This window comes from Puma concolor, chromosome D3, assembly GCF_028749965.1.
Source record: "Puma concolor isolate L17-30 chromosome D3, mPumCon1.1.hap2, whole genome shotgun sequence".
In the NCBI taxonomy this organism is placed as follows: domain Eukaryota; kingdom Metazoa; phylum Chordata; class Mammalia; order Carnivora; family Felidae; genus Puma; species Puma concolor.
The window spans coordinates 63,933,110-63,960,095 of record NC_141678.1 but is presented as its reverse complement, the minus strand read 5'-3'; the positions used below and the strand labels follow the sequence as shown (position 1 = coordinate 63,960,095).

At 36.9% G+C, this 26,986-nt stretch overlaps 1 protein-coding gene across 2 annotated transcripts in view; it reads left to right on the top strand.

Moving 5' to 3' along the window:
* The window catches only part of RIT2 (Ras like without CAAX 2), a 370,632-nt gene that overhangs the window by 105,296 nt on the left and 238,350 nt on the right, over positions 1-26,986 (top strand). For both annotated transcript variants that reach the window (XM_025931306.2, XM_086682863.1), the window contains exon 3: positions 23,867-23,940. In XM_025931306.2, the coding sequence (XP_025787091.1) occupies positions 23,867-23,940 (74 nt within the window). The remainder of the gene's footprint in view (positions 1-23,866; positions 23,941-26,986) is intronic.

Sequence of the window (26,986 nt, the reverse complement as noted above, 5' to 3'; positions counted from 1 at the left end):
TTTTGAGACAGAACGTGCGTAGGGGAGAAGCAGAAAGAGAGGGAGACACAGAATCTGAAGCAGGCTCCAGGCTCTGAGCTGTCAGTCCAGAGCCCAACACAGGGTTTAAACTGACGAACTGCGAAATCATGACCTGAGCCCAAGTCACACGCTTAACCGACTGAGCCAACCAGGTGCCCCTGGTGTCTCTTCTTCTTCTTAAGGAACACCAGTCCTATCTGAGTAAGCCCTAACCCTTATAATCTCGTTTAAGCTTAATTTAAAGGCTTTGTCTCCAAATATAGTCACATGCAGGGTTAGGACTTCAACATAAAAATATTGAAGGAATGCAGCTCTTTTCATAACTACATTGTTTGAAGCTGGTAAGTTTGTTGTAACTTGTTTAGTAGCAATAGAGAATGGATACAGGAATAGGAGGAAGAGGGTGAGAGCAAGCACCTTACAGGGTCCACCACATATAAAAGCAGTTGCAAATACTGGCAAGGCTGGGAGAGGGAGTGGGTGTATTAGCAAAGACTTGTAATGTTAACATTTTAAAGAACTTTCATATCACACATAAGCTTATTACATTAAAACGTATAAGGTAGGGAGGTTACATAAATTTCTCTTTCTATTTTATATACAGTCAGTTCTTTGTATGAATTCCTAAAGAGCACTGTGCTATGTAAAATTACACTAACTGGAAAAAAATGGGCTTATAGGAAAAACAGATAGGGGCTCAATACTCTAAATTCATCAATGACCTATTAAAATTTTAAAAGCTAGGAACCTAGTAAGAGTTTCACATGTGTTAAGTAGTTAAAACAGAAGTACTATGTTATCTTTTATTTGAAAAAGATCCAAGGTTCCTGGTGGAAGTGGGTATTAGAAGAATTGTAGCTTATAAGTCACTGTGAAGTTATAGAAGAAAAGTGGTCAGAAATTGGACAGAAAGTAGTATTAACCCAGTGCAGGTGGGTGAGCTCATAATACATGGTGAACTGAGGTTGTAGCTAGATCATTGAGAGGTGTATGTGAGTTCATGCATGTGCACTCACCTGTGTGAGTGTGTGTTGTATTTTTACTCTGCTCAGTTCATGTGGGTCAAGTTCTTTCACCTACTGTTTCTCAATGACAAAATTTTGCTTAAAAAGAAGAAACTCATTGTCTCCTAATGTATCAATTGCTTTGATACAATTTTGCATTTATAAAAACGGGTGATTGGCATTGAGGAGGGCACTTGTTGGGATGAGCACTGGGTGTTTTTATGTTAGTGATGAATCATGGGAATCTACTCCCGAAGCCAAGAGCACACTGTATATACACTGTATGTTAGCTAACTTGACAATAAATTACATTTAAACCTTTAAAAATGTTATAGCAGAAATTGCTATATAAGGAAACTAAGTCTCAAGAGGACTGCAGTGATTTGTTTAAAGGCACACAGTTATGGAATCTTAGAGCTAACATACACATGAACATTTTTCTAGATTCTAGTACAATGTCTTTTCTCTGCCTGACCCCTCTCTTGGTAGTTGGATTGCCATTCTGTCTCCCAGTTAGTATGATCCATGCTGTGAAGACAGGCAAACGTGAAGACAGTCAACAAGCCTGCAGATCTAATGGTCTAACAGGGAGATAATAGACAATATGAATAATTACAAAAGAAAGTGCAATGTGAAAAACTTTACAACAAAGGACAATCAGTGAGTGAGAGTTAGCAAAAAGCAATTATTACTTCGATCTAGTGAATGGCCTCATGAAAGAGGAAGTACTTAGCTGGAGTCTGGGAGGTTGGGTTGTGAAGCAGAGGTGATCCAAGGGCATTCCAGAGGGAAGATCAGTGTAAGAGCAAATCCCAGAGTCAGCACAATTGACTAATTGTACTTCCCAGAAAACTCAGGGCACATAGGAGGCATTTGAGGTCTCCCAGTGGATTTAAATCTGCTTATTGGGAAGTCCTGCTACATGGCTCATGCTAGCAATAAAAACAAAAAGCTTTTGAATAGTCTTAAATGTTTATAGCACCCCTTGAGATACTGGAAATAACATAATGTACAACAAATATTGGAGGTCACATCTCCATAAAACAACTCTAACCACGGTTCTGAATGAGCTGAACTTTAAGCAGGGCACGAAAAACTGACCTGCTAGAGTGTGCCTCCCTGTGATAGTCATGTTGAGCCAGGCCTAGGAAACAGGGATGGGGAAGTTTTAGTAACTGGATCTCTTATTATATAGAGACCCTGTTCTTCAGAGCTTTCCAACCTCAAAGGTATGCTTATAAATACTAGCATGAAATGAGAGTTCTTTTCATAAATGCACAGGGTTTTAAGCAGAAAAGTTCTCAAGACTAAGCAAAATAGTCATGACTACTAATGAATACAGGACCTCTGTACTGATCCTGGCAGTTGAAAGAGGTACTTTGGTGGAGTTGGGAGGGGGAACAATATCTATCCTACCACCAGATCCTTCTCCTAATGTGCTGAATGGGGCACAGAAGCATCAGAGAAAGAAAATCGGTTGCTACAGAAGGAGCATGCTGAGTATTTGGGAAGGTGGCGTGGGTATGAGAGATTTTTCAAAGTGGAGGGTGAGACACTCTATTCTAGACCATAATGAACGTTCTTTAAAATTGTGTTTAAGTCCATGGGAACAACATCAAAATGTGTCTTTGCATATATCACGGAGGAGAAAAAAATTGAAAATGATAAAGTGGAGGGAATTAGAGTTCTAGGATCGATAAGACAAAGGTGTTATTCTCAGGACTTTAATTTATTAGCTGGCTAAGCAGAATAAGCCCTCAAAGAATTGTAGCTTCCTTTCAAATTATTCAAGATGTTGGCATCAGAACCAACTAAGTGGAAGTTGAAATAGGTGTGAGTAGCATGGAAGAAATTTATTTTGATTTAGTGAATTTTTGCAAGGGGAAAACTGAGGCTCATCCTTAACATATCAAGAGGCTTCCTTCTGAAGGGATAAAAGAAATCAGCTCTATTATTCTTTCTGTTTGTATGTTTTAATTTTTTAACTTTTTATTATATAATTTATTGTCAAGTTAGTTAACATATGGTGTATACAGTGTGCTCTCCGTCTTGGGGGTAGATTCCTAGGATTCATCGCTTACGTACGACACCCAGTGCTCATCCCAAGTGCCCTTCTCAGTGCCCATCACTCATTTCCCCCTCCCCCACCCCTCAGCTCTATTACTCTTAAACTATTCTGAGGTCCTAGTGTTTTCACTCAAAGATAAATTACATTTGTGCAAATGAGGGGAATCTAGCATTGGCAAATTTAAAACTGCATTCAGGTGAAATTCTAGTTGTTTGCTTGTTTAGATATGTTCCTTTGTTTCTTGAATAACAGTTATGATTGGATGTTCCAGTTTTCTATTTCTGCCAATAACAAATTATAAACCACTATGTTAAACAACGTAAATTAAAACAACACGAACTTGTAAGTTTCTGGAGGTCAGAGTCTTGATACACCTTTCACTGGGCTCAGATCCAGGTAATTAGCACTGCTGCGTTTCTTTTTGAAGTCTCTAGGAAAGAATGTTCCCTTGCCTTTTTAGCTCCTAAAGACTGACAATGTTGGTTGGCTTGTAGCTCTCCACCCTCAAAGCTGCCAACATGGCATTTCTCTAGCCCTGCTTCCTTAGTCCTGTCTTTCTCTGATTGTCCCCTCTGGCCTCTTTTTCTTTAAAGGCTCTTGTGGTTACATTTGGCACATCTGGATAATCCAGGATAATGCATCTATCTTGAGGTCAGGTTGTTAAATCTATTTGCAACCTTATTGTCCCCTTGCCATATAATGTGTTTATAGGTTCTGAGGATCAAGACGTATGCAGCTGGATGGAGGTGGGGGGGGGGCATTATTCTGCATACCGTAGATACTATAATGGATCATGATTTCTACCCCAAATAAAGTGGCTCAGAATATTCCCTCCTCCAGTGATTCAGTGATGTTCTAGTCCCTACAAGGGCTCAGCTGGAAAGTGAAGCCAGTTCCTTCTCTTATCAGTACCTTGAGGTCCATCTTCAGGAAGAGGGCAATACTGGGTCAGTAACATTTGGGTTTGTCTAAAAATTACCTTTGATATGAATTGTTTGTGCCTACTGACACTCTGAAATTTCAGTCCTGATATGTGTGCACACGCCCTAACAGCAGCAGAGATAGAAGAGATTGATAGTTATCTTAATTTTGCCAGACCTAAAATAGGATTAAAAATAATTCAATCCTAGGGGCGCCTGGGTGGCTCAGTTGGTTAAGCATCCGACTTCAGCTCAGGTCATGATCTCAAGGCTTGTGAGTTTGAGCCCCACATCTGGCTCTGTGCTGACAGCCTAGAGCCTGCTTCAGATTCTGTGTCTCCCTCTCACTCTCCTCCTCCTTCTCCTCCTTCTCTCTCTCTCTGTCTCTCTCTCTCTCAAAAATAAAATATTTAAAAAATCTTTTAAAAATTCAATCCTATGGTAACTGAAGAATGGCTCTTTGCTAAAAGGATAAAAGAAAATGCAGTAAGAAGACATGTAACATAAAGAGAAAGTTTAAAAGACATGAAAATGTTTAAGCCTCCAAATAAAACCCCAAATGCCCTATGAGGTAAATACTATTGCTCATTCAATTTCTATTCCCAAATATCCTTATGGCCATTTTGCTCATCTGTTTCTGTGGTTCCTTCTCAAGAAGATGGAGTAAATCATAAACTGGGCAGAGAGACTGGATCTCTTGTTTGAACTCGATTTACCGCATCTCTTTTAACTACAATCCATGTCTGCCTGTACTCCTTTTCTTTCAAGAAAATCCATCCTATTTTTTGACAATTACTCTTCTTACCTGTATCTTCCCCCTCCCATATTGAGCTAATATATCTTTCCCTGTCCTTGAACCACTTTGTCTTCCTCCCCCTCCCTTACAGCCCCACACATAAAAATGTCTAATTCTTGTCCATGGGAAAGCACTTAAAATATCTGAAGATATTAAACATCTAGTGAATGATCTTTATCCTCTCCAGGCTGAACATCCTCTATTCCTTAATCTCGTCCATAGCAAGATCTCAAATTCAGATACTCCTCCCAGCCCTCCCCGTGTACATCAGTCTATCAATACCCCACTCCGAATGACCTTCTGCTGCAATGAATAAAATAGTTGACTTGTGGCCTGACCAGTAGAGAATATGATGGGTCCTTAACTCCTTGTCCTAAATAAATGGAGATTTTTGCACCTTTCCATTCCCAACCTGCTACAACCCAAGAGACTTTGTCCAGTTTTTGCAAATACCTTACTTCCTTGACTCATGACAGGATCCTTATCAATAGAAAAAATTTCAGATAGTTGATAATACTGAGTTCAAATTCTATGCTGTGCATAAACATTAAGAGAAGTAGGAAATACTCTCAGAAAATTATATCAATCCCCAGTGAATGTCGTGCTATTATAAACAGTCCATTTTTCAACCCTGTTAAGTGCCTTTTGCATGTCAATTCTATAATTTAAACTATTTGCTCTGTTTTTCAGCATCTCTCCATGTGAATATGTATCATTTTGTACCTTCATCACAACTATTAAAAAACAAATGGAAAACACATTGCTGCAAATGACAGGGTATAGAGCAAACTACTAGAAAACTTCATACATACTGAAACAGTTTACCATTTATCATTGTGGATAGAGTAATTTGAACCTTTACTAATCCCTTCAATCATATTTGGTCCCAGTCTATGCTTCTCCATTTTATCAACTGAGATCACAAGTCCAACACCTATCTGAATCCCATTTCCCTGCACAGCAATGGTTCAAAATGCCATTCGTGTGTTTTGTAGAAGCCTAAAATGCCATTAATCTAAAACAGATTTGCACTCCATTGGAGTGGCTACATACTCCTTTAAAATCTAATCACAATCTTAGGATATCATTCTCTTGACAAATGTCAGTTTTATCTTTTGATTCTCAGTACGATTCTCCTGGGGGCGGGGGGAGGAATTCTGGTGGTTTTGCCATTCATCAATCAGCAGTATACACTCCTTTTGTCATCTTTCCGGATCTATTGTCTTTTGTATCTTTTGCAAATCTTCTCTAAAGTTTGGAGGAAGTAAAATTAAAACCTTCAAGTCTCCTGATAAAATCCCCAGTGTCCCTATGGGCCAAGTACAGCTTCTCATCCAATTTCTTCTCCTAAATCACTTCATAATTATCTGGGCCATCTCTGGTTTTGAAACACACACTTAATTTGCCAAGTTAGACTGCCTGACTTTATCTCTCCAGTAGAAACCTCCTCTTCTGCCCTATTTATCCCAACACTTCCTCTAGCTGCAAGCGAGTAAGACATGCACATGTGCACCTAAATATATTACCTGTCCTCACTTTTCCTCACATCCGGGCCTTTGTTTTTCATAACTCCAGGTGGTTTCTTTCACATTGGAGTTTAAGGGAACAGGACCATCTGGAACTATACCATATATAATCTGTGGTATTTTTTTAAGAAAATGTGATCCTGCATTTTGAATTTCAGATTTATATGAACTGATCGAAGTAGTGAAGAGGTATTGTTCAGTGCCTATTGTTCAGTAGTGAAGAATGTTACTGTTCATAGCAGAAACAGAAGTGTTCTCATAGAAGCGTGCTAAATTGGTTTCGAGCAGCTGAAATGAGATACCTTAATTATTCAGAAAAGGACAGGCAAGGCAAACCCTTACAAAGTAGAAAATATTTGGGCTGGGCCTTAAAGCATGAGCAGCATTTTGCATAATAGAGCTGTAGAAGAAGGCATTTGTTAACAAAAAATAGCCCAGTGTTTTGAGAACACAGGATGCATATCAGTGAGTGTAAGTCAGTTTGGAAAATTATTTTGAGCCTTCAGCTCAAAATAATCCACATGCCAAAGTGGCACATCCTTGGGGGCAGGGGGTGCCCTGAACCCCTCAAAATCATTGGCTATTTTACAAGACTTGGTGGGAACACTTTGACTTAATAAAAACTATACTTGAGTATCACTGTGTATTACTTTAGGTTTTCTACCTTTAGGTTAAAGAACATGTGAGGGCAATGAGGATATCTGTTTTGTTAACATGATGCCCCAAAACAAAATATGTATAAAGTGGTCAAAATATTTTTTGAGTGAGTAAATGAAATCCATGATTATACATATGGTTTACAAAATTATCATCACCAGCTGTGTCTGGCATAAACGTGCAGAATGAAGTGAACTGTTAGACAGGTAAGAACTCCGGATCCATTTACTTCTTAAACATTGTTCTTCCAAAATTCAACAGGGGAGGTAAGAGGGAAAGGAAGAGAGGATATGGGAAAAGAGACACACATCTGTAAGCAGCTGAATGTGTAGAGACAGGTGCCAGTCATGTAGCCTCCAAAATTGGCATATACCTTCCACATTTGGTGCCTGAGGAAGGAGGGAGAAAGTGAAATGTAAATTATGTACTATAAAAATCAGCAGCTGTGTGCCCTTGTCTTCTGCTCTAATACATAGCTCTGAAACCCCAGGTTGCTCCCACTGAGTGGTGGAAAGGTAAAAGGAGACCAGATGTTTGAAGGTGACACACAGACTCTAAATGAGAAATGCTGCTGTGGACAAGATGAGAAAACGAAATCTTGCCTGGTGTAGAATCCTAAAAGAAGGAGGTGGGATCAGTGCTAGGTCATCTCACTAGAAGAGGCAGACTGGTGGGTGGCCAAGCTCAAGGCTTCTTGTAAGAGGTGTGGGTAGTCCCTTATCTAGAATGATTTGAAGGCGCCCCCAACTGGAAAGAACTTAGGCATACATCATTCATATAACTGCCAGGGGACACAGAAGTGAATTCCAAGGATATGCGTTCTGAATGAGGTCTAAATTATACTGTGCTTGCCCCAATTAAGTAGTGATACTACCATTGCTTCCCTCTGTGCCTGGGGGTAGTGGTTGGTATCCTTTATAGTGCTCCTAGAAATTCAGATATGCATGGCTTAGGCATCCTCATATGGCTCATATTTGAATCAAGGGTTTGATTGGACACATCTGCTTGGCAGAACCTAGGTCACATGTCTGTAGCCTTGTTGCAAAGGCAGCTGGGAAAATGGATTGCTGCTTCTATTTCAATCATGGAATGTAGGTCCTAAAAGATGCAGGGTGACAACAAATTTATCAATTGTTTGCTATACTGGTTTTTGTGGGTTTGGGTTTTTTGTTTTTGTGTGTGTGTGTTTTTGTTTTTGTTTTTGTTTGGACTTATACTAAATGTAGTTTCATGAAAGATTCAGTACTACATTTTTGAGTATTAAGATTGGTCCAGTTTTAGAAGTTGTGTGTTCACTCAATTTAAGAAACAGCACTTAAACATCAAAGTAAAATCCATTACACATTTGATTAATCTTTGACAAACAACCAATGTAGCAAAATAAAAACAGCTTCTGGTGTTTAATCATCCAAGTTTAGTTTCCAACCACCTCCCACTTTGTGAACTTTACAAATTTGAATACCTCTGCTCTTTTTTTTTTTTTCCATACTTAAAGTGGGCACGTTGCTATATATGCAGTGTGATATACAAGTTAAGCTATACATGTGAAGAATTGAGCAGAGTGCTAGACACAAACGGTAAACTGAGTTTATTGATCACTTGTGTGCCTGCCTCAGTGATAGAAAACATGTATACAAAGATGAATAAGCCATGTTCAATGTTTTCAAATAGCTAAGATTAAGAAAGCTATTAAGAACAGAATGGTTAACATCCTTTAAAAGAGCTATTCGCAAGGTATTATGGGAATGGAGTATAAAGTTTCTCATTGGGCAAGTACAGGAAGGCTTCAAAGGGAAATGTGATGGTTAATTTTGTGTCAGCGTGACTGGGCCATCAGGTGCCCAGACATTGGGTTAAATGTTCTGGGTGTGTCTATAAGGGTGTTTCTGGATGAGATTAGTATCTAAAGTCATAGACTGAATAAAGCAGACTGCCCTTCCCAACATAGGTGGGCTTCATCCAATCAGTTAAATCTGTGGATAGAACACAAAGACTGCCTAGGGAATTTTGCCTATCTGATGGACTGAGCTGGAGAAACATTCTTTCCTACCCTTGGACTATAGCTTACACTGTGAGCTGTCCTGTTTCTCCAGCCTTTGAACTACAACTCCAACTACTTTGGACTACAACTTACTATTAGTCTCCAGCTTGCCAACTGCAGATCTTGGGACTTCTCAGTCTCTATAATTGCATGGACCAATTCTTTAAAATTACTCACATATTAAGATTGTAACTTAAAGATGTAAACAGAATGTTATTTAAAGATATTACATACTGTGTTCCTCTGGAGAACTCTAGTAGAGGAAATTATAAAATATCACATAAAGGGTAGGAGTTTGCAACATAATTAGGAACATCATTCACTTGTATTTTATTTTATTTTTGACTACATTGTAGTTAACATACAGGCCCTTGCATTTTAAATTCACACCTGTTCTTCTATAATGAAAAGGCTACCAATGACTGACAGAATATTCCATATTTGTATTTTGAGTTTACAGAGATACCTGGTTTTGCAACAGTTGATCCGTTCTCTAGATTTGCCATAATCAGTACAGTAGCTATGAGTTAATGGGGCTGTATTGCACTTGACATGCAACTGGCCCAAACTGAATTCTACTGTATCTTATTGTGTAAAATACATAGTGGCTTTCAAAAACTTATTACAAGGAAAAGAATCTCTGATCACTCACATTTTCCTATATTTCTTACACAGTTAAATATCTTAGATAAATTTAGTTAAACATATTAAAATTCATTTTATCCAGGGACTCCTGGGTGGCTCGGTCAGTTGAGCATCCAACTCTTGATTTTGTCTCAGGTCATGATCCTGAGGTACCTGAGATTCTGCCCCGTGCTGTCAGCCCAGAGCCTGCTTGAGATTCTCTCACTCACTCTTTCTCTGCCCACAACCCCCCCCCCCAATAAATATTTTAAAAATTCAGTTTCTCCATTTGTTTCCTCATGCTACCAGAAAATTTAAACTGTGAAGGTAGCTCATATTTCTGTTGGACAGCACTGCTTTGGTCTGGGACCAGTCGCATGATAGGGCATGGTTGTTTACTTGAAATACAGAACCTCAGCCCCAGACCTACTGAATCAAGAATGTGACCTTCAGCTAGATCCCAGGGAGACTTGTCTGTACAGAAGAGTTTGTGAAGTACTGTTCTAGCCCATTGTCCTCAAAATACCCCTTTTAATCCTCCAAGTGTAATAGAAGCTTCCTTTATGCAGCTCTCATTCCTAGAGAGGCAGACAGAGTAAAGATTATCCAACTTCACAAGAGGCAAGACTAGAATTTTGAATATCCTCTCCCTCCAGATCAGGTTTGTATTTAGTATATATCTAGGGTTCGGTTGTTAAAACACCATGCTTAGCAAGCTTCTGGCACAAAACAACTTCATCATGTCACCAGTTTTAAGAAGGAGGGAGAAGGAACAGTTTCCTCTGATATGCCCGTTTATCTTCAGTAGGCTCCTGCCCCCAACCTGGGGTCATTTCTGGTCCTCAGGTGCCCACAGGCCTCCTGCAAGTCCTTTGTTCATCCTCCCCTCCCAGTTTCTGCCCACAGCTGTTAGCAGGTTTCCCTCCCCATAGTTCCCCTTTATCATCTGGGCTGATCAGCCCCCCGGGCCCTGCTTTTCTGCTTTCTCTCATGACAGCTAATTTTGTGCAAAAGTAATCTCAGAGTAAGGTGTTTGTGCTTGATAATAGCTTAATATTTTACCTCTCCTGTAGTTTTATTGCATTTTAATAGAGAGTTCCTGGAAATAAAATGGCTTATCTTAACTAGAGAGAATGAAGCAGAAGGGGTGGAATTTGGGGCATCATGCCAGGCCAGTGAGAAAGATATCTTGGACAGAAAGGTCCTTGAGCATCATTCTGTTTTCCATCTCTATAATCTGTATTCACCAGCATTGTCAGAAATTATTTCATATGAATATTAAATATCTTAGAAATTATCATTTTAATACATGAGATAAAATTGATACAGATTAAAGGAAAAAGAATCATTACCAAACAATAAGTCATCATTTAATTTTGTACAAATGTTGTGTTGCTGTTACCCAAAATTGGGTCCCCTTCTTGGTGGGTGTCAAGCCAAAAGACAACCAAGCCAAAGGATAGAAAAATAAAAGGTTTTAATTACAACAAGTAAAAGAGAACACAGGGTATATTTCCCAAAGCAGTGTCTGCCATGAACAACAAAACTGGGGCAGTTGTAAGCTAAAGGTGCATACATATTCATGAGGGGGTTTGTGTGATGGGGAATTCAGCATGGACTTGGGGCGAAAGTCCTCTTAGGTGATAGAATCCAGGTCAAAGTCATGAGGAACCAGCAGGGTTCAATTCTGTCTTCAGTTAATCTGGTATTTGAGTGTTCAAAGGGGTTTAAAACCTACAAAGATAACTTAAGAATGTGTGCCTGGTCAGTCTTTACTTTGGAACCAGCACTGGGAATTTGACCACTATTACTGTTGCTGATATGATTAGGCTAATCTCCTGGCCTGATTGTGGCTTTTTGTTCTTCCATTCTTTTGTTCTCTTAAAATCATTATCTACTGGATTCTATTCTTTTTTATATTCCGGGAAGTTCTGCCAGAAATGTGCTTTGGACAACTGTTACTGGTCAGGCATATATCACAAGAGAGCCGGGGGCCTAAAGTGACTTATATGTCAAGAAAGCTACCCCTTATCTTTTCCCAGAGACCCCTAACTCTCTACTTATATTACCTTAAACAATATGAACAATTAGAGAATAGGAATGGGATATTTTATCCCATTTTACGCTTGAGCTCAAAACATTACCTTTTAAAAACACTTTTAAAAATATAATACATTTACAGGAAAACATATGAAGTATTGAAATTTTACAAAGTAAATATCCAAATAATATTCACTCTGGATAAGAAATTATTTTCCAATAAATATATCTTAGTTTAGATGTTTAGTTTTCTATTTTATATAAATAGAAACATGTCTAGCTTTTTCAAAACGGATTATTAGATTCAGGCATGTTGTATGCTGTGGCTATCTACATTTCAAACAAAAAGAATCCGCTGTATGAGTAAACTAGAATTTATTTGTATATTATACTACTGATGAAGTCTGGGTTTTGTGCAGTTTAGAGATAGTATGAATAATACTGTTGTCAACATACTCATTCATGGCTTTTGTGCACTTGTGTAATTGCACATGTGCATGTATTCCTGATGAATGAAATTGCTTATAACAAACCGCCCCAAATCTGATTTAAAAAAATGTATTTGTCCCTCATACACCTCTGTTAGTTGGAATGTCTTATCTTCAGATTGGTATATATCTTCTTAAACCAGTGGGTATCTCAGGGCATAACCTCATGGTGATGGGAGAATCAAAAGAGCATGAGCTCCACTGCATGTGTGTATTTTCATGCCTCTACTCACATCACATCTATTAGCATTCCATTGGCCAAAGTAAGTCACATGATCAAGCCTAAAACCAGTGAGTAAGTACACTCCACCCACTATAAGGTTGTGGTAAGGGTGTACAGATATACTTTCTGTACAGAGAAGAATGGAGACCAACAATCTATGTAACATGTAAGTTATAGGTATGATGAGCTTTGGTAGACAGTCCCAAGTAATTTTCCGTTTATGTATCACCTGTAGTAGATGATCATTCTCCTTGGCTCCACACGTTCACTATTTGGTATCGTCTGTTTTTTAAACCTGCTCTTCTATTTTGACATTTGCATCATGTAGTGATTTTTAAGTGTATGTATTTTGAGAGAGTGTGCATGTGAGTGGGGGAGGGGCAGAGAGAGAGGGAGAGAGAGAGTCCCAAGCAGGCTCTTTGCTGTCAGCACAGAGACTGGCATGGGGCTTACTCCCATGAACTGTGAGATCATGAACTGAGCCGAAATCAAGAATCAGGCACTTAACAGACTGAACCAATTAGGTACCCCGGCATTATATGGTTGCTTTTTTACTGATTATTAATATGTTTGTACAGCTTTAAATTTGTCAGCCATCTGAATGGTGTTTACTTTACATTTACTAAAATTGGAACATTTTAAAATTTAAAGTTGAATTTAAAAATTATAAATTGGAAAGTTAGCATGGTCCTAAGCAAATTTGGGAAGCATCTATTTTTTTACCCTATTATCTCCTCAATACCTGGTGTCAATATCAATGCCCCCTCACCCCAAGAAAGAGGAAGAGACTTCATACATTTTCATACTAATCTCTCCACCTAGGATACTCTTTTCTTTCCTTACCCTTCTGAGTGAGATAACTTTAAGATAGCCCAAAGGTCAGCTGTCCTATGAAGTCTTGGCCTATTTGCCAACCTCCAACTTTAAGTAGATTTTGTTATACTTCTGTTGTGCCCTCATTTAATGACAAGGACAATATATTACTGAACTTTGTATCCCTAGTACCTAGTATCTATAAGTGGATAAGTGAAAAATTTTCTAAAATAGCATGCTTTTTACAAGTTGTGTGATAATAGGCAAATGACATAACTTCTAATGACCTTTAACTTCTCATCTGTAATTGGACGTGAGAAGAGTTCTTCATAGCTATTACAAGATATAAATGACATAATGAATGTAAAATATTTATATATTTATGAAGCAAGCACAATTTCAGTGCTTAATGAATGATAGTAATAAATGTTATTACTTCAAACAAAGAACCTCAATATCTTGCCCACTTTTTATTGGAGAAGATTGCCTCTTTCTGAGTGACTTGTAGAAATTCATTATACATTCTGGATATGAGTCTTTGTTGACACATATACTTTATTCCACACTAGGGCTTACATTTGCTGTCTCTTCATAGAGCCTGTGATAAACTGATCTGTTTTAGTGTACTCAGTTTTAACAAATGTATTCTAATTTGTCAATCTTTTATTTTATAGTTAGTGTTCATATAAGTTTTTGAGAGGTCTTACTATTCCAAACCATGAAGGTATTCTCCTACATTATCTCCTAGAAGTTTTGTTTTGTTTTGCATATTTATATCTACAATCCAACTAGAATTGATTTCTGTGTATATTGTAAGATAGCAATCAGCTTCCATTATCTTCGATATTTATACCTATTCAATGGTGCTACTTGTTGAAAATATTTTCTTTTCAATATTTTCTACTTTTCTACTGCTCTGAAATGCCATTTCTGTTTCCTTAAAGTGTTCGTTTGTGTGTGCATTTTCATTTTGTCGGCTAATTTTTCTATGTGCCAAAATCAGCTTGTTCTAATTGCTGTAGATTAACACTAAATTGTGATCTACAGCTTATGTTCTTTTTTGAGATTCTCAGATATTTTTGTCCATTTTAATTTCCATATTTACTTCAAATCAGTTGGTGAATCTAGTCACATTTGCCCACCACCTAAGTCTGTTTGGTATGTATTTATAGATCAATTAGGGGAAAGCAGATCAAAATATTTAATCTACCAATACATAATTAGGACCTATGCTTCTACTTATGTCATCTTTAATTTTTCTCATGTCCTACAACTTCCTAAGTAGAAGTCTTGCAAAACTTTTGCAAGATTTATTCTTTGAGATTTGATATTTTTGACAGTATGTTAATACAATAATTTCATTTATTCTATTTGCTGATTGTGTATAAAAATGACTTTTTTTTCCTGTATTGACCTTGTTGCCAGAAAACTTACTAAATTGATTGATTCAATCTACAAATTTATCTGTAGAGTCTTTGAAATATTCTATATACCCAACAGACATTTTTCTGTGAATGGTGACATTTTCCCTTTTTGAGTTTTTTTTTTTTTTTTTTTTTTTTACATATTTTTGTCTAGCTGAACAGGTGGAACCACCAGCATAAAGTAAATAAAAGTATTTATAATCACTATTCTCATTGTGTATCCAGTCTCAGAGTGAATGGTTTTAATATTTGTCCAGTGATCATAAAGTTTGCTTTTCGTTTAGCCACTTATTACTAAAGATAAAGCAATCTGCTTTGATGCCTAGTTTGCTAAAAAGTTTTTGAGGTTTTGGAATTCTTTATACATAAGAAGATATTGATAGGTCTATTTTTTTCATCTGAAATAATTATAAATTCAAATGGCACTGTAAGATATAGATCCTCTCCCCTTCCCCAGTTTCCCTCAATGGTAGCACTTCTCAAACCATAGTACAACATCACAATCAAGATACAGATATATTCAAGATACAGGACATTTTCATGACTACAATGGTCCTTTATGTAGACTTTGAAAACAACACCCACTCCCTCCATAGTAACTGGCAACCATTAATATGTCATCCATATCTATAATTGTGTCACTTCAAGAGTATTATTAAAATAGAATCCTAGAATATGGAAACTTTGTGGATTAGCTTGTTTCAATTAGCATATTCTGGTGGAGATTCATCTAGGCTATTGCATGTATCAACCTTACATTCCTTTTTTTTATTGTTGAATAATAGTCTATGATATGGATGTACCACAGATTGTGTAACTATTGAAGGGTATTTAACATGTTTCACATTTTTGGCTATTATGAATAAAGCTACTACAAACGGGAAAAAAATAGTGTTTCTTTATGTGAACATAAGTCTTCATTTCTCTGTAATAAATCCAAGACTACAATTGCTGCTTTACATATTACATGTGGAAAATAAATACATGTGTAATATACTTTTAAAAATATACACTGTAAAATTTTATGAGTTTCCACATTCATGTTTCATGTTTCCACATTCTTACCAGCATTAAGGGTTGTCATTTAAAAAAAATTTTTTTAACATTTATTCAATTTTGAGAGACAAAGGTAGAGGATGAGTGGGGAGGGGCAGAGAGAGAGAGGGAGACACAGAATCTGAAGTAGGCTTCAGGCTCTGAGCTGTCAGCACAGAGCCTGATGCAGGGCTTGAACCCAGGAACCATGAGATCATGACCTGACCCAAAGTAGGACACTTAACCGACTGAGCCACCCAGGCACCCCAGTTGTCACTTTTTTCAAAGCCATTCTGATAGGTATGTAATAATAGTTCATTGTGATTTTAATTTGCACTTACCTAAGGCTAGTAATTTTTTCTTTTTTTAACAAAAGGAAAGGGACTTCTATTTCCATTATCTTCTGGTAGTATCACCAGAATGAATTGGATTCTATCCTGAAACATCTAAGACACTGGTCTGTGGAGTCTTATCTTCCAATTATATTCACATTTGGAAGTCATTCACTTGGTATTCATTTTTCTTTTCCACCATCAGTGTCACTGTGTCCTAGTACCTCTAATTTGAATTCCAAATTTTTAAAAACTTTCTCTAATTTACCCACTTTGGTTTGGATTCTTATTTCAATATTAGAGCAATATATTTCATATTTCAATATGGGGTCATTTTCCCCACATTATTGTATCAGGATCAACTATTTAATTTTCTGGATCCAGTGGAAGAAATGCAGACTTCTTATTCTAAAATTGAGAATTACAAACAGTGATCGTAGAGCATCAAACAAAGCATGGATTCTTGTAAGCGTAGGGTACTGTGTGACTGAACAGGTGGCGTGCCCATGATGCCAGCTAAAGCTAATGATGTTGAACATGTTTTATGTGCTTATTTGCCATCTGTGTATCATATTTCATGGAATGTCTATTCATGTCTTTTTTTTCCACTTTCTAAATGGATTGTTCTTAAGATTTGAGAGTTCTTTGTATATGCTAAATAGTAGTCCTTGGTCAGATATCAGGTTTGCAAATATTTTCTCCTATTCTAACTTCTCTTTATCTTCTTAATGGGGTCTTTTATAGAGCAAAAGCTGTTTTAAAATTTTGAAGTCTAATTTATAAACTTTTCCTTTTATGGACTTTGTGTGTCAGGTCTAAGATTTTTCCTGGCCTTGGATCTTGAAGATTTTTCCTATGTGTCTTCTAAAAGTTTGATAGTTTTATGTTCAAGCTTATGATCCATTTTAGATTGATTTTTCTATAAAATGTGATCCTGAGTTAGAGGTTTGCTTGTTTTTACCAATGTAAAATTTTTCCTATGCCATTTGTTGAAAAGGCTCTCTTTTCTTCACTAAATTACTTTTGCACTTTTGTCAAAATGTAGTTACACTTTTGAATGTTTATTTCTGAGTTCTCTGTTCCGTTTTATTGAGCTATGTGTCAATACTATGTAGTCTTGATTACTATAGCTATACAGTAAGTCATGAGTTCAGGAAACCTGATTTTTCCTACTTTGCTTTCTAAAAATGTTTTAGTTTTTCTAGTTTTTTTTGTTCTTCTCATAAAAAACTTTTAAAAATGGTGCCCATGTCCACACATACATATGAGTGTTCCAAAATTTTGATAGGCATTGTGTTGTCTTTACACCAATTTGTGGAGAATCAACATCTTTACAATGTTGAGTCCTCTAAGCCATGAAAATGATATGCTTTTGCCTTTAGATTTTTAAGTTTCATTCATCAGTGTTAAGGGCTTTTAGCATATAAAGCCTGCATATGTTTTGTTTAAACCTCAGTATTTAATTTTTTGAAGTGTTCTAAATTGGTTCACTGTTAGATCCGTTATAGTCTAAATGTTTTCTGTCTTGCTAGGCTGCACTTGGTTTCTCCTGGGCTTTTTTGTTTTGTCTGTACCCATTAGTGTTTCCAGGCTGCCATCTTCTTCAGTTTCAAATTTGTGAGGCAAAAAGAAAACCTAGAGAACTCACTACACGGCTATTCCTTGGATCTCAGAGTTCCTAGCCAGGCTGTCTTTTCCTCCCCAACTTTCAGAGTCATCTTAAGCTTGTTCTATGTACAGTTTTCATGGTTTTATTTTATGTAGCAGGAGGCATAGGGAAAAGTACATCTATTTCATCTTCCCAGAAACCACAGTCTTGGTTTAAACCAAAACTCTGCCACTAGATGTGGCTCATATTGTATCTGAGCTCCAAAAGCTCCTTGGAACCCTTCTGGAGGTGTCCATTGAGGGAAGGTGAAGAACTGGCAGAACTATGGGACGCCCACAACTGATCTAACCATAAAAGTTAGTTTTTTCTGTGAAGAGATAATCTGTATTTAAACACATTCTATCTTAAAATACTCTGGGACACAACCATTTTACAGATCATGGCCATAGGATTGTGCAGTCATTCATCATGATTATGGTAAATGGGGGAAAGAAAGGTAGAACAAGATGTCATCATTTCTTTCTGAAGGAACTAGGGAGAGGAGAACATCTACTCTTTTCTTTTCCTCACCCCCCAAACAAGAAGTGAGGCAGAGACAAAGGACTTGAAGCACTCAGTGTCAGTGCCTGTAGCTCAACCCTGTTACCTCTCATTTCTGTTTAGCAGAAGAGAGCCAAGGAATCCGGTTTCTCAAGAACCCCTCTATCTGGCTGAAAAGAAAGTGTTAGAAGGCTCTAACACTGAAAGGATGTGGATGTCCTGAAATATTTTCTGTTCATGACAGTTTTGGGAAAGAACATTGATTTTGCTGCACTTGCCAAGCTGCTGCAGGTCTACTCACTAATGATGGCTATTAACTCTTTTCAAAGACCTCTCTGTTGGCTTATCCTTGCTATGAAAAGCCATTGTTTAGAATGGCCTCTCTCAGTAATGGCCATCTGCAGGTGCAAATCTCCAGGTAGTGTCTGTTATTCCAAAGGAAGCACTACAGCTTGTACCACCTCAATATGTTTGCTGTGGAAAATCTACCTGAGGACCCTATAGAATGTATATGGTTGTCCCCTTGGAGTTAAACTTCCCAGAGCAGTGACATTGGGCATTTTCCTGGGAGCAGCAGGGAAATGTTGATGGTATGAACTACCACACTAAAATCTGTCTATAGGAAAGATTTCAATTGCTGTGTAACTCAGATATCATCACCCCTTACTCTTCCCAGACCTAAATAAACTTGGCTTACTCCTCAATTTTAAAGCATGATAAAAAGTCTAAACTCTGCCCTATAATTCCCGTGTATTTCTAGGATTTACTTTTTAATGACACCCCTTTCTTCAGCTCTTATTTCCATGGTGGGGAAGTATGTTCTCATAAACTTTTAGTCTTCTCTGAAGCTAAGTTCAGCCAGTTTTCTTTTTCTTTTTTTTATTTTAAAAAAAATTTTTTTTTCAACGTTTATTTATTTTTGGGACAGAGAGAGACAGAGCATGAACGGGGGAGGGGCAGAGAGAGAGGGAGACACAGAATCGGAAACAGGCTCCAGGCTCTGAGCCATCAGCCCAGAGCCCGACGCGGGGCTCGAACCCACGGACCACGAGATCGTGACCTGGCTGAAGTTGGACGCTTAACCGACTGCGCCACCCAGGCGCCCCTTCAGCCAGTTTTCAAAACCATTTTCAAATCCAGCAAGCTTATATACCCTTATTAGATTTCACTGAATATTTATGTTCAAGAGGATGGGCTGTGCTAGAATCAATGCAATTCCCTTTCTTTCTTGGCCTCTCACCAGTCCTCCCCCTTCCAAACTCTGTTTTCTATCTGTTACTTTTGAGGATTGACTTCAGCTCAACTTGAGCTCCTCTGGGTGTCTTCTGCTGTCTTCCTAAATAAGTACATTTCAAATGTTTCTAATTTAACACTCATTACAATACAGTTGAAATACCTGTTTATTTTCATGTATTCTCCCAAGATTATAAACTATGTGGATAGAAATCAGCTGTCTTTTTCAACATGGTAGATTATGTGCCTATCAGAGTATGTAGCACAGATTACACACTCAAGCACATATTGATGTCATTATTGATAAATATATTGATATATTAGATTTGTATCAGTACTGGTTTAGTTTCTCTTTCTGCTCAAGAGAAAATTTCTAGTACACTGTGTTCTAAGATGTTTCTGCTTTATACCCATATAAACACACAATTAAGATGATTTGCTTAAGTAATTGAGAAAGTTCTTATAAATTATCTGAACCTGAACCTTCATGTTGTATTTTTTTAATTGGGTTAATGATTAATATCTTAGAGATGTATACTACCTCAGAGTTACAGAAACATATCTTCAGTGTAAGGCCAGTTATTACACATTTCAGGTTTTCAGGCAAACCATGTAAGAATTTTTCAAGTATCTTAAGATTTTCAAAAAAGTCTTCTAGTGAGGGGCACCTGGGTGACTCAGTTGGTTGAACATCCAACTCTTGATTTCATCTCAAGTCATGATCCCAGGGTCCTGGAATCAAGCCCCCTATCAAGTCCTGTGCTGAGCATAGAGCCTGCTTAAGATTCCCTCCCTTTCTCTCACTCTGCCTCTCTTTCTCTGCCTCTCTCTCTCCCTCTCCCCTGCTCACGCTGTCTCTGTCTCTCTGTCTCAAATAAAGTCCTCTAGTGAAAATTCAACAATAACCTAATATTTTCTCAGTTACATATTGTGGTTTTAATATATCCAAATTTTGCATTTACAACTAACATCTTAAAGATTTGAATATATTCTGCAAAAGAATTAAATTTTTGTATAGATTATTCAGAACATCTTAATGTTTTTTAATTATAGACCTTATAGTTTGGAAGATTATTGTAAACATATACTACCAAATTGTCTGATTTATTAGTTGGGTTGGCGGGGGGCGGGGAAGCGGAGCGGGGAAAATGACCACATGGGTAAATAGAAATGGCAGAAGTAGAAGTGATTTAGTTTTAATATAATTTAAACTTAAAGCAATATACTTACTATATAACATGGCTTGGGTTTAAATTGTGGTCTTTTTTTCTTCCTTACTTCCTCTTTCTTTTCTATTTTTTCTCTCTCTCATGCTCTCTTTCTCTCCCTCCCTCTCTCTTTCCTTTTTAAAGCACCATTGTTATATTCCACTTTAGTTGATCCTTCTAGAACACCTGTGCATTGACTAGTATGTACTATTAACTCCATATTACAAGTAAGATTAAGTGGTTGGCCAATTATAACAGCAGTATTTAGTGATGGATGTGAGGCTTTATACAGGTCTTTGGTGGCTTCTGCCTGTAAAATTTTAGAGAAGGAAAGTGAAGAAGACCCATCCTAAGAGAAGCAATGGTGTCCAATCAATCATCAGTGTTTTCAAATGAATTTTAAAGTGGTATTTTAAGGTAGAATTTCAGAATTTAAGGTGGAATTTTAGAGATACCTCTAAGAATGTGACTCCACTGTGCTTTTCAGTACAAATAATATAGCAGGCAGTTACTATTATTTCTGCCTGATAAAGCTTTGTATATATACATTTGGCCTCTTGCTTTAGAAGATGAACTCACTTCAGGGCTGCATCTATAGGCAGATGATTGAAATTCAGGGAGGTGTTTATATGTATTCAAGAGAGAATTTCTGTCACTGCATTTCTACATGGGAGGTCTCAAAGGGAGTGGATGGATGGAAACAGGAGGGAAGATTGTTTATTGGAAGGAAATGAAAGGGATTAGTTTCTATGGAGGCCAGGGAGGTGACCTAGATTCACAACACTGGAATGTGTACTGTGATAGACACTTCTTAAAAGAGAGAAAGAAATCTTGGATAGAAGGCCTGACTTAATTTCCAGCCAATTCACATCAAGTCTCTTTGAAGGGGTTTTCTGATCCCAAGAGAAGCTTTTATTTGATATATGTTTCATGTGCTGGGTTTATCTAGGGCTCAGATAATCACACAGAGCAGTTCTTGTCTGGATTACTCAGCATGCTCCTGGCCTCAGCAGGCTCTTTTTGGGGCCTTTGAGTTTAAATAAACAAACATGAAATCTGAAAGACTCACATATGATTCTTAGGTCACAGCATCCTTTCAGAGTAGCTATTCTTATTTCCCTATGAAATTGAAAAACAACCCTATGCATTAAAAAAAATATCCACACGATTTCTCATGTGTAAAAGGCAGATCAGTGAAAATACAAAGAGCACTGGAATAGAAAATAGAAAGACTGTGTGGTTGCTCATATATTGAATGGTGTCACAGAATGGTCAGTAGTTGCTGAAACCACACCTGATTGACCAGCCTGCAGATTATACTTCCCACAATTTTCTTTCTGGAGCACAGTCATAAGGTATGACTTTTCCTTGAAGAGGTAGGCTTATGTGCCTCTAAGTTTTTGGATCTTAACTTCCCATTGCATATATGTGTGTCTTCCACTGTGATTGTTTAAGTTCTTGAGAGTAGAGACCAGGATCGTGTGTGTGCATGTGTTTGTACATCTTCACATCTCCAGCACCTAGCGAAAACTTAGTTTTGGGGAAGTTCTCAGTACTGTGTGTTTAAAAAGTGTCTCCTTGGTTGACCATTACTATTTTCTAAACCAGAAGGTTCCGAAAATCACATGTGGTTCAAAGCCAACAGTATGAATAATTGTTGAAATTGTGCCAAAATTCAATGCTGTCCTAAATGCTGTTAGTAGTGGTTCCGTTTGCTCTTTACTTAAAATATAAATGGTGGATGGGGCACCTGGGTGGCTCAGTCATTTAAACATCTGACTTTGCCTCAGGTCATGATCTCACAGTTTGTGAGTTTGAGTCCTGCGTCAGCTGTGCTGGCAGCACAGAGCCTGCTTGGGTTTCTCTATCTCTCTCTCAAATAAAAAAAGAAAGAAACATTTAAAAAAAAAATAAAGAAATTGGGTGGTGGGGAAGTCATTAAACCCAAAGTAAATAGAAGGACGGAAATACTAAAGATTAGAAGAGAGGTAAATAGAGAATACGGGGGAAAAAAGGAGAAAATAAATTATACTGTTACTTCTTTAAAAAGATGAACAAAATTGACAAACTTTTAGCTATATTAACTGAGTTTACTCAAATAAGAAATTAAAATAGGGAACTTAGTACCAAACTTACAGAAACAACAACAACAAAAAAATCAGAATTGTATGCAGAAGAATGAATACCCTTACCAAACATATTGAACAAAACAACAACAACAAACTGAAAATGGATCAATAACGTATAGGCAAAAAGCTAAAATTATAGAACACTTAGAAGAAAACATAGAGTTAAATATTCATGACCTTGAATTTTAGAATAGATACTTAGAACACCAAAAACATGAACAATAAAGAAAATTATACTTCATAAAGTTTAGAAACTTTGCATCAAATGCCATTTTTAATAAATTTTAAAAACCTACACAATAGGAAAAAAATATTTACAAATCATTTATAAGTGTTTAGAATCCAGAGTATATAGGCGTGTATAAGTTAACAAGTACACAAACATATTAAAATTTCTTACAATTTTTGGTGTACAATTCTTTACCTTCTTGGTTGAGTTTATTCCTAAGTATTTTATTCCTTTTTGTGCTATTATAAGTGGAAACATTTTGTTTTCTTTTTAGATTGTTTATCATCAGTGTATAGAAACATAACTGACTTTTCGTGTTTTTGTATCCTGTAACTGCTGAATTTATTAGAAGTTCCAAAAGTCCTCCCTTCCCCTAGCCCCATGGAATCTTTAGAGCTTTCTATTTATAAAATCATGCTATCTGTAAATAGAATATTTTACTGCTTCTCTTCCAGTTTGGATGATTTTTATTTATTTTTCTTACCTCATTGCTCTGGCTAGGACTTTAGAACTATGTTAAATAGAAGTGATTAAAGTAGACATACTTGTCTTGTTCCTGATCTTAGAGGAAAAGCTTTCAGTCTTACATTGAATAGGATGTTGCGATGCGAATATGCAGTGCATGATGAAGAACAGACTGATAAATGTGTTTCACAATTTGTTTTGTAGGTAATATGACCAAGGTACCTCAAATCATAATATTGTCCTAATGAAGGAGAAATAAATCTTAAAGCGGAAATTCTTTCCTATATTTTCCTGGGTTATCCTTCTTACTTTGTGTACTCAACTAGAATCTCTGATTCTTTTATTTAGTTAACCTATTTAGAAATTCTTGGTTATGAAATCTAAAAATCATGCCTTTCAGATTAATATATTTGAGTATAAATTCTGTCTTGTGTTTTTCAGAAGATGCTTATAAGACCCAGGTTAGAATTGACAATGAGCCAGCTTATTTGGACATTTTGGACACTGCTGGTCAGGTAGGTAATTTTCATAGCTTTCTCTAATCTTTGAGTCCAGTTTAGGCTTTAATCTCAAATCCATTTATCACAAAGAAGAGTTTAACAATTCAAACAGGACAAGAACAAATTCACAATAGCGATGGGGGATTAAATAAGAAAAGAATTGGAAGGGAAATGTGACTCTTGGCCAACAGAATATTTCAACATTCCCATAATGTTTTAAATATAAAAATATAAATGTAGATGTAATATTGCCATCTAAGATGATAATTAGTTTATTCCTCAGATGTATGTAAAACTTGTCTTAGACCCTAATATGATGATAATTTTTATTAGAAAAATGTAGTGAGGTAAAAAAGGAAGATCTGCTCAGCAAATACGCTCATGGAACCAAGCCTAGAGACAGGCAGAATGGGTGACATAAGCAAGATGCATCACAATCTAATGCATTAATTTACAAATGTGTAGATAAGAACAAGGACAAAAACTTCTTTGGTTTAAAAGATACATAAGAAAACAGAAAGGTGGCAAATCAAACAATGATTAGAAAAAAAATAAGCAAAATATAACCAACCTTAAAGTGGGCATACCTGTATTAATATCAGACAGAACAGATTTTATTGCAAAAAAGCATTAATAAGGTGTGAAAGTGTCCTTTTGTAACGGAAGAATAATCAAAGATAATTTCTGGTCTATATTCAAGACAAATGTGAATCCAAAACACATAAATCCAAAAGCATGTATAATGGGAAACTTTATTTTTTTTATTTTTTTTTTTCAACGTTTATTTATTTTTGGGACAGAGAGAGATAGAGCATGAACGGGGGAGGGGCAGAGAGAGAGGGAGACACAGAATCGGAAACAGGCTCCAGGCTCTGAGCCATCAGCCCAGAGCCTGATGCGGGCCTCGAACTCACAGACCGCGAGATCGTGACCTGGCTGAAGTCGGACGCTTAACCGACTGCGCCACCCAGGCGCCCCAAATAATGGGAAACTTTAATGCACCTCCGTGAGTACGTGCTATGTCAAAAAGTAGTGCAGTTGTAGATTTGAGAACTCATTTAGCTGAAACAGCACGTTGCAGTCGATGTGTGAGTAGGCATTCTTTTCACATAAGTTTTTACACATTTTATTGATGACTAATACAATTGCACAAAATGTAGTCTGAGATTATTTGATACATATATAATTTTGCTTTGTGACTTAGAATGTGATAAACTTTTGGGATATGTTTAAGCTAGTGACTACCTCTCCAGTGGGAAGGGGAGAGTGACAAAGTGGACTTCAACTATTATATGTAATGAGCCATGTTTCATAGAGTTCTGATTAAATATAAGAGAATATTAATAGTTGAGAGCCTGGATCATAGGTTCACAGATCTTCATTATGTTATTTTCCTTTTGTACTTAAAGGATTTATATGTTTAAATGTTCTATTTCATCTCTTTGATATAACTATTTAAAAACACTACATTAACTGGCACATTGGTATATGCCTCTGGCATTACGTGGTCTGTTTCTATATTTATGAGATTTATTAAGACTATTCGAAGTCCATGTATTAGCAAACTCATTTGTTCTGAGGGATATTAGGACAATGGGCTTATGGTAGAAGAGGAGGGCTGAAGCCATTGGGGCTATTTAGAGTGGGGAAATTATTTCAGTTACTTGAAAGAGCTGCATTATCCAAGGGAAAATATACTTCTTTTCAGGGGAACTTTAAGCCTAATTACAAGAAGATTGAGTAGGTTAAATGTCATTCAATTTAATAAAGTATTTTTTAACATCACGTTATCAAGTTCACTAGCATACAGTATATACAGTGTGCTCTTGGTTTGGGGGGTAGATTCCCGTGATTCATCACTTACATACAACACCCAGTTGTCATCGCAGCAAGTGCCCTCCTCAATGCCCATCACCCATTTTCCCCTCTCCTCCACCACCCCCCCCATCAACCTTCAGTTTGTTTTCTGTATTTAAGTGTCTCTTATGTTTACCTCCCTCCCTCTCTGTTTATAACTAGTTTTCCCCTTCCTTTTCCCCCATGGTCTTCTGTTAAGTTTCTCAATTTCCACATATGAGTGAAAAAATAGGATATCTGTCTTTCCCTGACTGACTTATTTCACTTAGCATAATACCCTCCAGTTCCATCCACATTGCTGCAAATGGCAGGATTTCATTCTTAGTGCCAACCAATATTCCATTGTATATATAAACCACATCTTCTTTATCCACCCATCAGTTGATGAACACTTGGGCTCTTTCCATAATTTGGCTATTGTTGAAAGTGCTGCTATAAACATTGCCCCTATGAATCAGCACTCCTGTATCCTTTGGATAAATTCCTAGTAGTGCTATTGCTGGGTCATAGGGTAGTTCTATTTTTAGTTTTTTGAGGAACCTCCATACTGTTTTCCAGAGTGGCTGCACCAGTTTGCATTCCCACCAACAGTGCAAGAGGGTTCCCATTTCTCCACATCCTTGTCAGCATCCGTTGTTTCCTGAGTTGTTAATTTTAACCACTCTGACTGGTGTGAGGTGGTATCTCAGTGTGGTTTTGATTTGTATTTCCCTGATGATAATTTATGTTGAGCATCTTTTCACGTGTTTATTGGCCATCTGGATGTATTCTTTGGAGAAGTGTCTATTCATGTCTTCTTCCCATTTTTTCACTGGATTATTTGTTTTTTGGGTTTCGAGTTTGGTGAGTTCTTTGTAGATTTCGGATACTAACACTTTTTCAGATATGTCATTTGCAAATATCTTTTCCCATTCTGTTGGTTGCCATTTAGTTTTGTTGATTGTTTCCTTTGCAGTGCAAAAGCCTTTTATCTTGATGAGGTCCCAATAGTTCATTTAATATAATAAAGTATTTGTAACAACTGAAAACCTCCTCTGACAACAACAACAACAACAAGCTTCTTGGGAAATAGCCAACCTACCTCACTGAAAATAGTCAACTAGAATTATGCTTTGGTAGAAAGTGAAACCCTTTGTGTTTTTTTTTAATTTTTTTTAATGTTTATTTATTTTTTTTTAATTTTTTTTTCAACGTTTATTTATTT